This window comes from Oncorhynchus clarkii, chromosome 1, assembly GCF_045791955.1.
Source record: "Oncorhynchus clarkii lewisi isolate Uvic-CL-2024 chromosome 1, UVic_Ocla_1.0, whole genome shotgun sequence".
NCBI classification, from domain to species: Eukaryota; Metazoa; Chordata; class Actinopteri; order Salmoniformes; family Salmonidae; genus Oncorhynchus; species Oncorhynchus clarkii.
The window spans coordinates 60303850-60318178 of record NC_092147.1 but is presented as its reverse complement, the minus strand read 5'-3'; the positions used below and the strand labels follow the sequence as shown (position 1 = coordinate 60318178).

The following is a 14329-nucleotide window of genomic DNA, read 5'->3' as shown; positions in this document are numbered from 1 at the left end:
CACTTGTGTCTGGCATTGAAGTTGACCGATGCATTTTGGGCTTTGTGTGTATGTTTGCTCCAGCTCCTTCCCCCCACGGAGAAGGCCCAGCCAAAGAAGAGTGCCCCAGTGCAGGTGCTGGAGTATGGAGAGGCCATAGCCCGTTTCAACTTCACAGGGGACACGGTGGTGGAGATGTCATTTAGAAAGGTAAAAAGAAGAATGGTGTTTTTTAAAAGGTATTGAGCTTAGGAGCGGCTGAAACATTTGTTCCTCTTTTTGCGTAATGCAAAATGGAAATCGCAAAGTGTTACAACATACAGTAAGTAGTAACACCATAGTGTTATGATACAGGAAATACAGTATGTTTAACATAAATATTGTGCATGCTGGTGTTTGTGCTTGATGTGATGTTATTCAATGCTATGCATCGAAATGTGCGATCATATGAGCTAACGGGATACCAATGTGTCTACAGGGAGAGAGGATCATCCTAATTCGCAGGGTCGATGAGAACTGGTACGAGGGCAAGGTCTCCGGTTCCAATCGCCAGGGTATCTTCCCCGTCACCTACATAGAGGTGCACAAACGACCCAGAGTCAGGAATGGATTGGATTATCCAGACCCGCCCATTGGCCAATCACCTCACCGCAGCCTCAATGCTTCCCCTCAGGTAATGGCACACTCTCTTGTAGAGCTCAGTCTGTCCAGGAATACAACAATCCCAAACGCTCCAAGTTTGTCTCTTTTTTTAATTTTGTTTACTTTGGAGCTGTAATATTCTTTTTATTTTGATTTATTATTTGTGTTCATTTTTTGCTCATGTCTAATGTTTCATCTTTCCTTTCCATTTCTGTCCCTCGTCCTCCCCTCTCTGTCTCTCTCTCTGGATGGTAATTTTGGTCTATAAGCTGAACCGTGTCCGTAGCAACCGGCTCATCTCGTCCCCCTGCCCCTCCCCCGCTCCCCCCGCCGCTCTGTGTCCCCCGAGGTCCACGCCATCTCCTCTGAGTGGATCTCCCTGACCATAGGGGGTGCCGGCCCCCCTGCTTCCCCAACCCCTCCTCTACCCCCACTCCCCTCTGTGTCTTATCGCTGGGGCGAGTACCTGCCCCCTTCCATGTCCGCCAGCCCCGTGCCCCCCATCTGCGGCAGCCCTTACTGCATCTCCCCAATGGCCTCCCCTTCCGCCTCCCCCCTGCCCCCACCCTACCCACCCCGCCCTGGCTCAGCCACCCCTTACCTCACCTTCACCCCTCCCCAGGGGGAGGACTTTCTGCTCTCCCCTCCCTCTCCTTGTCTGTCCCGCAGTCTGAGCCCCTGTGGGGGGGTGGGCCTGGAGAGCTGGCTGACAGGGGCCAGTCCCTTGCGCATCCTGGAGAGGGATTTGATGGAGGGGGAGGGGGCAGAGGGAGACAGGGGCACTGGACGCGAAGCCCTGGGCTGCTGGCGAAATAGCCCTGCAGAGGTATCTGGCCTACTGCATGGTGTGCAGTGTTGCATCTCAGGCTCACTGTGGCTGGAACTGGAGATCTCACCTCCATGAGCCATGATAAGAGGATCTTTCCATTGATGATGCCTCTAGATAGATAATTGTGCAATAGATAGTGAATGATGACTAACTGTAATGTTGAACTAAAGTTGACCCTCCTCCGGGGCCTCCCGGGTGGCGCAGTGGTTAAGGGCGCTGTACGCAGCGCCAGCTGTGCCATCAGAGTCCGCGCCCAGGCTCTGTCGTAACCGGCCGCGACCGGGAGGTCCGTGGGGCGACGCACAATTGGCCTAGCGTCGCCCGGGTTAGGGAGGGCTTGGTCGGTAGGGGTGTCCTTGTCTCATCGCGCACCAGCGACTCCTGTGGCGGGCTGGGTGCAGTGTACGCTAGCCAAGGTGGCCAGGTGCACGGTGTTTCCTCCGGCGCATTGGTGCGGCTGGCTTCCGGGTTGGATGTGCGCTGTGTTAAAGAAGCAGCGGCTTGGTTGGTTGTGTATCGGAGGACGCATGACTTTCAACCTTCGTCTCTCCCGAGCCCGTACGGGAGTTGTAGCGATGAGACAAGATAGTAGCTACTACAACAATTGGATACTACGAAATTGGGGAGAAAAAGGGGTAAAATTAAAATAAATTTAAAAAAATTAAAAAATGTTTTAAAAAAATTTAAAAAGTTGACCCTCCTCCAATGCAATCAGCAGAGCTTACACGACTCCTGTGTCATATTTTGGTCTGCATGTGTTTCTGTGTGTGCCCTACTCACATGCACATGTTTGAGTGGTAAATTATCTCCTCAGGTGTTTGGAATGAAAACCATGTGCATGATTTGTATTTTTGAAATATGTTGAATGATTCAGAGAGTTGTTGCAGAATCTTGACCCCCACCACTATAGCATCATCTCACTGGGCACAGACATCAATTCAACCTCTATTCCACGTTCATTGACATGATGTGGAAACAACATTGATTCAACCAGTATGTACCCAGTGGGATGTTGTAAAATTTTGTCAAAGAGGAGCCAATTGGATTACTATTTGACGATCAAGATTGATTTGGGAACAATACGAAACAAGTGTATGAATGTTTTTATAGGACATATAAATGTGATTTGTTTTTTTATTATAGAAAATGACTTTTGTTCGAGAGACACTACATGACCAAAAGTATGTGGACACCTGCTCGTCGAACATCTCATTCCAACATTTTAGGGAAATTAATATGGAGTTGGTCCCCCCTTTGCTGCTATAACAGCCTCCACTATTCTGGGAAGGCTTTCCACTAGATGTTGGAACATTGCTGTGGGGACTTGCTTCCATTCAGCCACAAGTGCATTAGTGAGGTCGGGCACTAACGATGGGCTAGGCCTGGCTCGCAGTCGGCTTTCCAATTCATCCCAAAGGTGTACGATGGAGTTGAGCTCAGGGCTCTGTACACTCCAGTCAAGTTCTTCCACACCGATCTCGACAAACCATTTCTGTATGGATCTCGCTTTGTGCACGGGGCATTGTCATGTTGAAACAGGAAAGGGCCTTCCCCAAACTCCAGGCATCCGCCCAACCCATATTCGTCCGTCGGACTGCCAGATGGTGAAGCGTGGTTCATTATTCCAGAGAACGAGTTTCCACTGCTCCAGAGTCCAATGGACGGCGAGCTTTACACCACTCCAGACGATAGTTGGCATTGCACATGGTGACCTTAGGCTTATATGCGGCTGCTCAGCCATGGAAACCCATTTTATGAAGCTCCCGATGAACAGTTATTGTGCTGACGTTGCTTCCAGAGGCAGAGGTTTGGAACTCTGTAGTGAGTGTTGCAACCGAGCACAGTACATTTTTATGCGCTTCAGCACTCGGCAGCCCCGATCTGTGAGTTTGTGTGGCCTACCACTTTGCGCCTGAGCCGTTGTTGCTCCTAGAAATTTGATGAACTGACTTGTTGGAAAGGTGGCATCCTATGACGGTGCCACGTTGAAAGTCACTGAGCTCTTCAGTAAGGTATTCTACTGTGATTATTTGTCTATGGAGATTGCATGGCTGTGTGCTCGATTTTATACACCTGTCAACAGCGGGTGTGGCTGGAATAGCCGAATCCACTAATTTGAAGAGGTGTCCACATACTTTTGTATGTATAGTGTACGTCTCACCAAGAGTGTGTATTGACTTCCACTGCAATTCTGTTTACAGCACACACGGTTGAAAATGAATTGCGTCCTGTAGACATGAACTCCTATTTGCATGAGTCTAATGTGTGTATTGTTCCTCTTACAGCTGGTGAAGAATGAGAGTGACTACCATGGTAGAACCTCCAGGAGCCCTGTCATGTTGTTTGACATCCACGACAACAACATGAATGCTAACTCATTTGCGGTAAGGTGCTGGTTTGCACGTCGTGGGCTGACGATACAATTAGAAAACGTATAAGTTTGATATTTCTGGATTAGAAATATGCGGTGGGGGTTCGTTTTCTCGATGATCTACGGTGGTCGTTTCCTTTAACTCATCAATGTCAAGATATTCATTTAACTTAACGTCATCACTTAACAAATCATTTATACTAAACCGCGTCACTCAGCTTCCGACTTTTATTTTGATTTTCTGCAACAACAAAAACGTTTGTTTTAACAAGTCAATAAGATTAATATGACAGCATTCTTGCATGACCTTGCTGCCATCTTTTCCTCTCCATTGGTTGTGCATGTCTTCTTTTGAATGGTATCAGATATTTCATTGTGACTGTGTACATTCTACCTGCCACTCACTCTAGTGTCTTGCTCTTCCATGCGTACCCCTTTGCCGGACTCCAACACGATCTCTCCTGGTGTTTCACGGCTTTCCTGGTTTTTCCTGGTTTCTAACGGACCCTTCTCTTTCTGCCTTGCTACTCACTGGACCTCCTACCTTTCTTCTTCCTGTACGTCCTCTAAACTCCCTGCCCTGCCCTGCCCCTCTCCCCAACTCCATAATCTCTCCTCCTCTTCTGGGCTGACTGGGAATTCTCCCTCTGACCTGACCACTGTCACTAGGAAGCGGTTTGTAATGAGATCATGAATATAGCTGAGACCTCAGTGAGGTACTGCAGCACCCTCTCCCCCCACCCCCATGACTCTGTCCTTCACAGACTCCTGCCCCCCCTTCACCCCAGTAAACAATCTCTCATCATTTCCCAGCAACCCCAGTCCCACAGCCCGGAGCCGAGTCGTCTCAGCTGTGGAATGTGAGTATGGCCGCCTGAAGTCTGTCCCTACGTCTAGTCTTAGCTCTGGGTACACTGGTTACTGTTATACTGTTATACTCTGACTAAAGGATTCAAAGCCCCAGTTCAAGAGTCATGTTCATTAGGGCACGCAACGGGAAAAGTTTTTGAAAGCTTTGCAACGGAAAAGCAAAAATGAGCATTTGGGGGGGGGGGATAAATCCCAGTAATCCCTCTGTTTCAGTTGGTTTCAATCCGTTTGGTGCCTAATGAAATTGCCATTTACCAGACTTGGTCTGGTAAATACATTTCTTATATCGTTTTTGATATTATGTCTCTCAAGCCCTTTTATGGTTGTATTTCTGACTTTATGTAGTGTTACCCTACAGTTTCCAGGCTTTGTACTGTTACGTGCCACAGAATGAGGATGAGCTGGAGCTGCAGGAGGGAGATCTTGTCAGCGTAATGGAGAAGTGTGACGATGGCTGGTTTGTTGGTATGTGCCTGGGGCCTCAGGATAGATTGCCCGAAGATATAGTCATAATCACTGTGTCACAGCGTGTCACATACATCCATATAAGGTTACAGCAGAGTCACAGCAGAGGGTTAATCTTCCACGTTGGTCATTTCTCAGAAATTCTCACATGGATGTTCAAGCACATAGAGTTCAATAGAGTGCCCAACTTACATTTGTTCTGCCTGAGTAGGCACATTTGAGTGCAAAGACTAACAAATGTGGTTGTTGTTTTTTCATTCTCAGGTACCTCAAAGAGGACCAAACAGTTTGGCACGTTTCCAGGAAACTACGTGAAAGAGGTCAACTTGTAACCTGTCAACAGACATTTATAGTGTGAGGAGAACCCAGCTCTAACCCGTGGTTACCATTCAAGTATTTGGGAAGGCATTACTATTGCGCTTGATTGTTTCAATTAGGATAGTCATTCAGCCAGGTGAATATGTTTGTCTGGTGTAAGTGATCAGTTTGGTGTGAGGTATGTCGATGTACATGAGGCGAAGACAGGAGGAAGCTTTGCTGTTGACTCACTGCCCAAACGTCAGTGCGGTGTATACGTACTCCAACCATATCCTACACAGTACATGGGCGGAATTTATAATATCCTATTCTGACAATAGAACTTTTAGTTTAAAAAAAATCCTCCCAAAATGTCAGCACATACAGACTACGTTATAAAATGAGTTTGCAAAACATTATCAACACCAGATTTTTCCATGACATAGACTGACCAGGTGAATCCAGGTGAAAGCTATGATCCCTTATTGATGTCACTTGTTAAATCCACTTCACATCAGTGTAGATGAAGGGGAGGAGACAGGTTAAAGAAGCATTTTTAATCCTTGAGACAATTGAGACATGGATTGTGTGTGTGTGCCATTCAGAGGGTGAATGGGCAAGACAAAAGATTTAAGTGCCTTTGAACAGGGTATGGTAGTAGGTGCCAGGCGGACCGGTTTGTGTCAAGAACTGCAACGCTGCTGGGATTCTTAATGCTCAATCTGTTTCCCGTGTGTTTCACGAATGGTCTACCACCCAAAGGACATCCAGCCAACTTAACACAACTGTGGGAGACATTGGAGTCAATATGGGCCAGCATCTCTGTGGAAGCTTTCAACATGTCCCAACTCAATATTAGGAAGGTGTTCTTACTGTTTTGTACACTCAGTCAGTATTCTTGTACAGTGTATGTAGTAGCTGCGGTGTGTCATTGTGATTGTTAACTACTATACAAAGTATTTTTGAAGCGCATGAATGTCTATCTACAGTATATGGGGGGTCAGCAGCAGAGCAGTTCATGGATCAAGAGAGTGGATCTTATAACTGCCATGATGGTATACGAGGGCTCAAATGTGTTGTTGATGAGCTAGAGAAATAGGAGCTGTTATTCATCAGCTATCTTTCAGGACCTTTTTTGGCGAAAGCATTTTTCATTGACTTTGAATGCGGATACATACATCTGAAGGTCGACATGACATGCTAAGTCGTCTAGAAGACTCATGTTTTTCCTAGGAAAACCCAGTAACTAGTATTGTTAGACATACCATGGAGGTATCAGGCTGTATGTGATGGCACATACTTGGACAGGGTCCAACAAACCATATTCCTTGATTCGAATTTTGAAAACCCATTGACCTGACAGTGAACTTCTAAAAAAAAATATATTAAAAAAATTATAGAATCGTGGAATGGCTTGGTTTCATTAGCTCAGAATGCACTGAAAACTATAAAGCCATGTTTGTGACAATGTAGTCAATGTAGGCTTGTAGTCTTCATAAAATAGCCTGGCGTTCTTACCTCAGTGTAGTCCGAAAGCTTCCAATGCCGTTTTAGTATTGCCTTTGTTTTCTAACCAAGGTGTGTCCTATAATTCGAGCATGTTCGTGTGCATGATAGAAATCTGGAAATGCTCAAACACGTTAGCTAATATTAGCTCAGCTTTCTGTCAGCTGAAGTGATTAACACAATCAGGAAGACTGGTTGTGCTATGTACATACCTGATTAAGACAGATCGTGCATGTGTATGAAGGCGTGTACGTGCAAGCAAGCTTTTATGCCTATGTGTCACACCTATGTGTTATACATCTCTTATCAAAAAAATGATTTTCTGTCATCTTGTACAGCATATCTGTCCCGTAAAATTAGAAGTAACATTAGCTGTCTGATCGTTGGTGATTCCTGTGAGGTAGCTTGGTGGCAGCTATACTGGCTCCAGTGAAACCACAGGACAGGCGTGGTGTGCCACTCTTTTTAAAGCACTTAACTTCCGCCCCGAGGTCATTTTTGAGCTTTCTCCTCACACTAATTGTATACTAATTCATTTGAAGTTTAAAAAGGCCTTTTGTGAACTAACACTCGCACTTTACTTTTTTTCGCCCCTTACTAGCTCTGACTTTGCTGATAGCTACTTTATTGAGGAAAAATGTACTTACCATGACTGTGATGTGTGGTTGACCCACCTAGCTATCTTAAGCTGAATGCACTAAGTGTATGTCGCTCTGGATAAGAGTGTCTGCTAAATGATTAAAATGTAAATGTAACTCTTTGTTTGAGTAACGATTGATTTTAATTTGTGAGCATTTTACTTTTTACATTTGACAAATTATATATCCCAATATTGTTGGATACAGGGGCCTTTTATACACAGAAGACTATGTGTAGCATCAGAGAGTGCTAAGCTATTTAAGAGCATTAAACTACATCAATGCCATTATTATTTTGAGGCCAGCAGGTACAACCAGAAAAACATTACTCATTATCTTTGAACTGGATTGCTCCCTCAGTGAAGATTGCTTTGAATTCGGATATCAACGCATTGAAACAGTCTTCCTGTGAGGACAGAGGTCCTCAATCTGAGAGCTACATCAGATCACTATGCCGGTAACAGCCACCATACGTCAGAATATATCCTGAAAACGTAGCAGATTGAAATAAGAATGTATTGTGTTGTGGCAGCTCTACTTTCTTCTCTCTTACTCTGTGCGTATCAAATTATTCCTCCTTATACCTCACTGCTATGCGTTCTTCGAAGGAATCCTCAATGTCATGCGTGACAGTAGTCTGGGTTCACTAGGCCAATAGAATTGAAATGTGTTTCTCAGACAAAAATAAGTATATCTGTCATAAGACTATCAACATCTAACTAGTATTATTACCTTTATAGTAATACTTCATCTACTTAATGATGACTTATGTTAAATATCGTTTAAAGCTATTAATGCCATGTTCACATTGTCAGTTTGCAGTGACTCAAATCCTATTTATTTGCATTTCCGATTCAAATCTTTTCTTTGTCCTGCAGCCTGAACAGCCAAAAACCACATGGAATCTTGATATTTCTAGCCACCTTTCGAAGGTGGTTTGAAGTCAGATACATATCTGATTCCTGGCCATGTAACTTGTGTCTTAATGGTCGAATCTGATTGATTTGCCCTCAAGTGGTTTATAGACTGTTATTTGGCATATCTTGTTGCTTGCTAGCTACTTTGTTGACCGTTTGACAAGAACATGTGGTAACTAACTAGTTAACTTGTTCATTGTTTACAAACAAATGAGTGAATGTTCTAGAAAGCTTAAACAGCTACCTAGCTAGGTAGTTGGCTGCTGTGGCGAGCCCCCCAAAAAATAATTTGTTTTGAAAGTTGCATCATCTTATCCTTTGAGGCTTTAAACGTGTTCTTACACTGTAAGAACACGTTTACTTTTGAGCATTCAAAGTAACTGGGAAACGTCCATGTCAGGAATTGTTAGCAACCTAGCTTGCTACATAGCTTCTGAGTGACAGGAAGCACGAGCACCACCACCAATCAGCCTACACCACTGAGCACACACCATCATTACTATGACAACTAGCGTAGCCATGTCAGCAAATGACTGCCATCTGAACACACACACACACACACATCCGATTTAGTCACTCACTTGTAACATGCGGTTTGGACAGTCACTATTCCAAAACGAATTTGAAAAACAAAACTGATTTGAGCATTAAGGCTTTAGTGGCTGCCACCTATCATGTTTACCTTGTGAGATATTTAAGTACAGTTCTGCCTGTTTACTCATCTGTCAGTTGTACTTGAAAAGGAATAGAAGTATTGAGACAATACAACACCCGAACATTCAACATCATTGTTTTTCCCTATCTTGTTAACTGCCAATTGCCAACATTGATGAGAATATAGTCTTGTGTGACAGTTGTTTTAACGAAACCAGTTACATTGTACTAGGTTGCTGAGTTTGTCTCTACATCATTCATATGACTATCAATAAGTATTTTGCAGGCAGTAGGAGAACATAGATGAGTGTTTCTACTGTATGGCCATTCATGTGTTTGTAAATTTCAGTATTTCTCCCCTTGGTTTGCTGTACATAACTTCCATAACTTGTTTCTGAAGGATAATCCGAGTGGTTGTATTGTGACTCAGCTGTGAGCTGTTTACCCCATAGAGATACAGTATAACCCAGTGTGTTCTATTTCATTCTGGGGTCTCCACCATGCTAGCACTTAAGCTATAGCTATTATTACCCATCTCCAACACAGAGACAATGACATCCAAAGTCCAAGCAAAGCTTACAGAATAAGGTCCAGGGACAATCGAGTACGGAGAGGTCTGTTCCATGTCACACTGACTGTATGATAGACTTTGGCAACAAGCAATCACTCTTCTTGTGGTATCATATCATAGCCTCACAAGTCTGTGTAAAATGTTGATGGGATAATGTGCTCCGCGAAACATCGCAGGATGTATGAATGTATGATTGTGGAGTACCGTATAACACTAACAAGGATCAATGCTGTCAGCTTGAATGAACATGTATAACATTAAACAGCCTGGCACAATAAGAATTGTAAATATGTATAATAAAGAAGTATGGAATGCAAGCGATGGGAAAAGTCACATGAAGCTCTCTGTTGTTCCCGAGGGATTTTTTGGGGGGGCAAAGCACAGAGTGAAGAGTTATTGAGCACAGACCGTTTTGATGCATATGAAGCAACGTTGCGCTGCCATTTGATGAGGATCGTAAGGCCCTTATGTCAGATGCAAATTGTGCCTCATTTTCATGAGATTTTATTGATTATCACAGAAATGTATCCATATGTCATATTTAAGGATATTACTATTGTTTTCCCCGTTTGTTTTTTTTTTGTATTTGTGATGGTAGAAGACATGTACTAAAGAACATGATAGCTACTGGACTAAAGTGTGACACAACGCTTCAAATAAATTATTAATCATCATAACTATGTGTTCATTAGTTTTCCCAAGACGCTCAACCTGCAACAGGTTTTGTTTGTTTGCTTATTTTTTTTGCGGTGCTGTTACCATGTCGATATTAAAATGAAGACAACACTATTTGCTGCTGTGATATTATTATTGATATTTCGGTATTATGCAATATTTAATAAACTATATAAAGCATCCTGAAGTACCATGTGTCTTAATGTCCTGTAGAAGGTCTAACTTTGAAACAACTGAAATGTTAAACTGTTTTACAGCCATTTGTACACATTGTTTGACTTGGCTTATTCTGATTATTTTTTTCACAAACACATGCACACCACAGACTCACAGAACAGGTAAACTCCAAAAAAAGACATGCTGTGACCTAAGATGTCCTGGGTAACACGGATCATGTAATGAATTATGGAGGCGACAGCACAGTCAGTAATGAACAGATGTTTGTTTAAATGATCATGGAAAAGTAAACAGTTTTGGCTACAGGGAGGCCGACACCACCAACGACATCCCAATTTAACCCCTGAGTGAAAGTGATCAATGCAGTAAAAAAAGTTTTGTATTGCTATGAAGAAGGTAGCTAGCAAATTGTTCAAGCGGCAATCAGCAGAACATGTAAAACAACAATAAAGCGTACTCCACACCCCTCTTTCGGTATAAAGCTGAGGGATGAGGCTGGAGAAACGTAACCACTCTCAAATTCATAGACAAAGCTAACGATGCAAGGATTGACAATCCATGACATCACAATTATAGTTTCAACCGTGTTTTGAGGCTATCTAGTATTTGTTTACAAACATTGGCATAAAATAATCGTATATTTTGGGGTTCTGATGGGATACGCCAGCTAAACTATAAATGAATTAGAATCAATGGGTACATATCATTAATTTTATATCATAAAATTACATATCCAAAAATGAATGTAGCAACTGCAGATTGCCCCTTTAATGCTATTTTGTCAGTTTTTTTGCATTTGTTACTTATTTTTAAAACTTATTTTGTACATAATGTTGCTGCTACCGACTCTTATGACCGAAAATAACTTCTGGGCATCAGAACAGTGACTACTCACCTCGAACTGGAAGAATCTTTTTCCTTTAACGAGTCCGACGAGAAGGATACACTGCTTTCCCGGGAACAGGCCCAAATCCCCGTCATTTGCGTGAAGAAAAGACGGAGATAAAGGGGGCGGAGGACAGCTGCCTTCTGAGAATTCATAAGCGAGCGAGTAAACTCCCACTGCCATCCGTTCTATTGGCCAACGTGCAATCATTGGAAAATAACATCGACGGCCTACAATCAAGATTATCCTACCAACGGGACATTAAAAACTGTAATATCTTATGTTCCACTGAGTCGTGGCTGAACGACGACACGGATAATATAAAACTGCCGTGATTTTCCATGCACCGGCAGAACAAAGAAGCTACATCTGGTAAGACGAGGGGTTGGGGTGAGTGTCTATTTGTCAATAACAGCTGGTGCGCGATGTCTAATATTAAAGAAGTCTCAAGGTATTTCTCACCTGAGGTAGAGTACCTTATAATAAGCTGTAGACCACACTATCTACCAAGACAGTTCTCATCAATATTATTCGTAGCCGTCTATTTACCACCACAAACCGATGCTAGCACTAAGACTGCACTCAATCAACTCTATAAGGCCACAAGCAAACAAAAAATTGCTAATCCAGAAGTGGCACACCTAGTTGGACTTTAACGCAGGCAAATTTAAATCCGTTTTACCTCATTTCTACCAGAATGTCACATGTGCAACCAGAGGAAAAACTCTAGACCACCTTTACTCCACACACAGAGATGCATACAAAGCTCTCCCTGCCCTCCATCTGGCAAATCTGACCATAATTCTATCCTCCTGATTCCTATTCACAAGCAAAAACTAAAGCAGGAAGTACCAGTGACTCGCTTAATACAGAAGTCAGATGACGCGGATGTTAAGCTACAGGACTGTTTGCTAGCACAGAGTGGAATATGTTCCGGGATTCATCCAATGGCATTGATGAGTATACCACCTCAGTCATTGGCTTCATCAATAAGTGTATTGACGATGTCGTCTCCACAGTGACTGTACGTACATATCCAAACCAGAAGCTATGGATTACAGGCAACATCCGCATTGAGCTAAAGGCTAGAGCTGCCGCTTTCAAGGAGTGGGAGACTAATCCGGACGTTTATAAGAAATCCCGCTATGCACTCAGACAAACCATCAAACAAGCAAAGCTTCAAGTACAGCATTAAGATTGAATCCTACTACACCGGCTCTGATGCTCATCAATTTGGCAGGGCTTGAAAACTATTACAGACAACAAAGGGAAACCCAGACGCGAGCTGCCCAGTGACGCGAGACTACCAGACGAGCTAAATGCCTTTTATGTTCATTTCGAGGCAAGCAACACTGAAGCATGCACGAGAGCACAGCTGTTCTGGATGACTGTGTGATAATGCTCTCTGTAGCCGATGTGAGCAAGACCTTTAAACAGATCAACATTCACAAAGCCACGGGCCAAATGGATTACCAGGACGTGTACTCAAAGCATGCTGCGCGGCTCAACTGTCAAGTGTCTTCACTGACATTTTCAACCTCTCCCTGATTGAGTCTGTACTACCTACATGTTTCAAGCAGACCACCATTGTCCCTGTGCCCAAGGAAGCAAAGTTAACCTACCTAAATGATTACCACCCCGTAGCACTCACGTCGGTAGCCATGAAATGCTTTGAAAGGCTGGTCATGGCTCACATCAACAGCATCCTCCCGTATACCCTGGACCCACTCCAATTCGCATACCGCCCCAACAGATCCACAGATGACGCAATCTCAATCGCACTCCACACTGCCCTTTCCCACCTAGATGAAAGGAACATCTATGTGAGAATGCTGTTCATTGACTACAGTTCAGTGTTCAACACTATAGTGCCCACAAAGCTCATCACTAAGCTAAGGACCCTGGGACTAAACACCTCCCTCTGCAACTGGATGCTGGACTTCCTGATGGGCAGACCCCAGGTGGTAAGGGTAGGCAACAACATGTCTGCCACGCTGATCCTCAACACTGTGACCCCTCAGAGGTGTGTACTTAGTCCCCTTCTGTACTCCCTGTTCACCCACGACTGCTTGGCCAAACACGACTCCAACACCATCATTAAGTTTGCATACAACACAACAGTGGTAGGCCTGATCACGGAAAACAATGAGACAATATATAGGGAGGTCAGAGACCTGGCAGTGTGCTGCCAGGACAACAACCTCTCCCTCAATGTGAGCAAGACAAAGGAGCTGATCGTGGACTACAGGAAAAGGCAGGCCGAACAGGCCCCCATTAACATCGACAGGGCTGTAGTGAAGCGGATCAAGAGTTTCAAGTTCCTTGGTGTCCACATCACCAACAAACTATCATGGTCCAAACACACCAAGACAGTCGTAAAAGGGCATGACAACACCTTTTCCCCCTCAAGAGACTGAAAAGATTTAGCATGGGTCTCCAGATGCTCAAAAGGTTCTTCAGCTGCACCATCGAAAGCATCCTGACAGGTATGGCAACTGCTCGGCATCTGACTGTAAGGCGCTACAGAGGGTAGTGTGTATGGCCCAGTACATCACTGTGGCCAAGCTTCCTGCCATTCGGGACCTATATAATAGGTTGTGTCAGAGGAAAGCCCAAAAACTTGTCAGATACTCCAGTCACCCAAGTTATAGACTGTTTTCTCTGCTACCGCACGACAAGCAGTAGGGGAGTGCAAAGTCTAAAACCAAAATATCCCTCTAGTGGTGTGGGGGCTGTGCTTTGACAAAGTGGGTGGGGTTATATCCTGCCTGTTTGGCCCTGTCCGGTGGTATCGTCAGACGGGGCCACAGTGTCTCTTGACCCCTCCTGTCTCAACCTCCAGTATTTATGCT

At 44.0% G+C, this 14329-nt stretch overlaps 1 protein-coding gene across 1 annotated transcript in view; it reads left to right on the top strand.

The window, feature by feature from the left end:
• LOC139409482 (sorbin and SH3 domain-containing protein 1-like) overlaps positions 1-7719 on the top strand; it is a 78111-nt gene extending 70392 nt beyond the window's left edge. The window contains exons 22-27 of the mRNA XM_071154681.1: positions 64-189; positions 458-652; positions 3736-3834; positions 4635-4681; positions 5050-5156; positions 5421-7719. Of these exons, the coding sequence (XP_071010782.1) occupies positions 64-189; positions 458-652; positions 3736-3834; positions 4635-4681; positions 5050-5156; positions 5421-5488 (642 nt within the window). The 3' untranslated portion in view covers positions 5489-7719. The remainder of the gene's footprint in view (positions 1-63; positions 190-457; positions 653-3735; positions 3835-4634; positions 4682-5049; positions 5157-5420) is intronic.
• The last annotated feature ends 6610 nt before the right edge of the window (positions 7720-14329 follow it).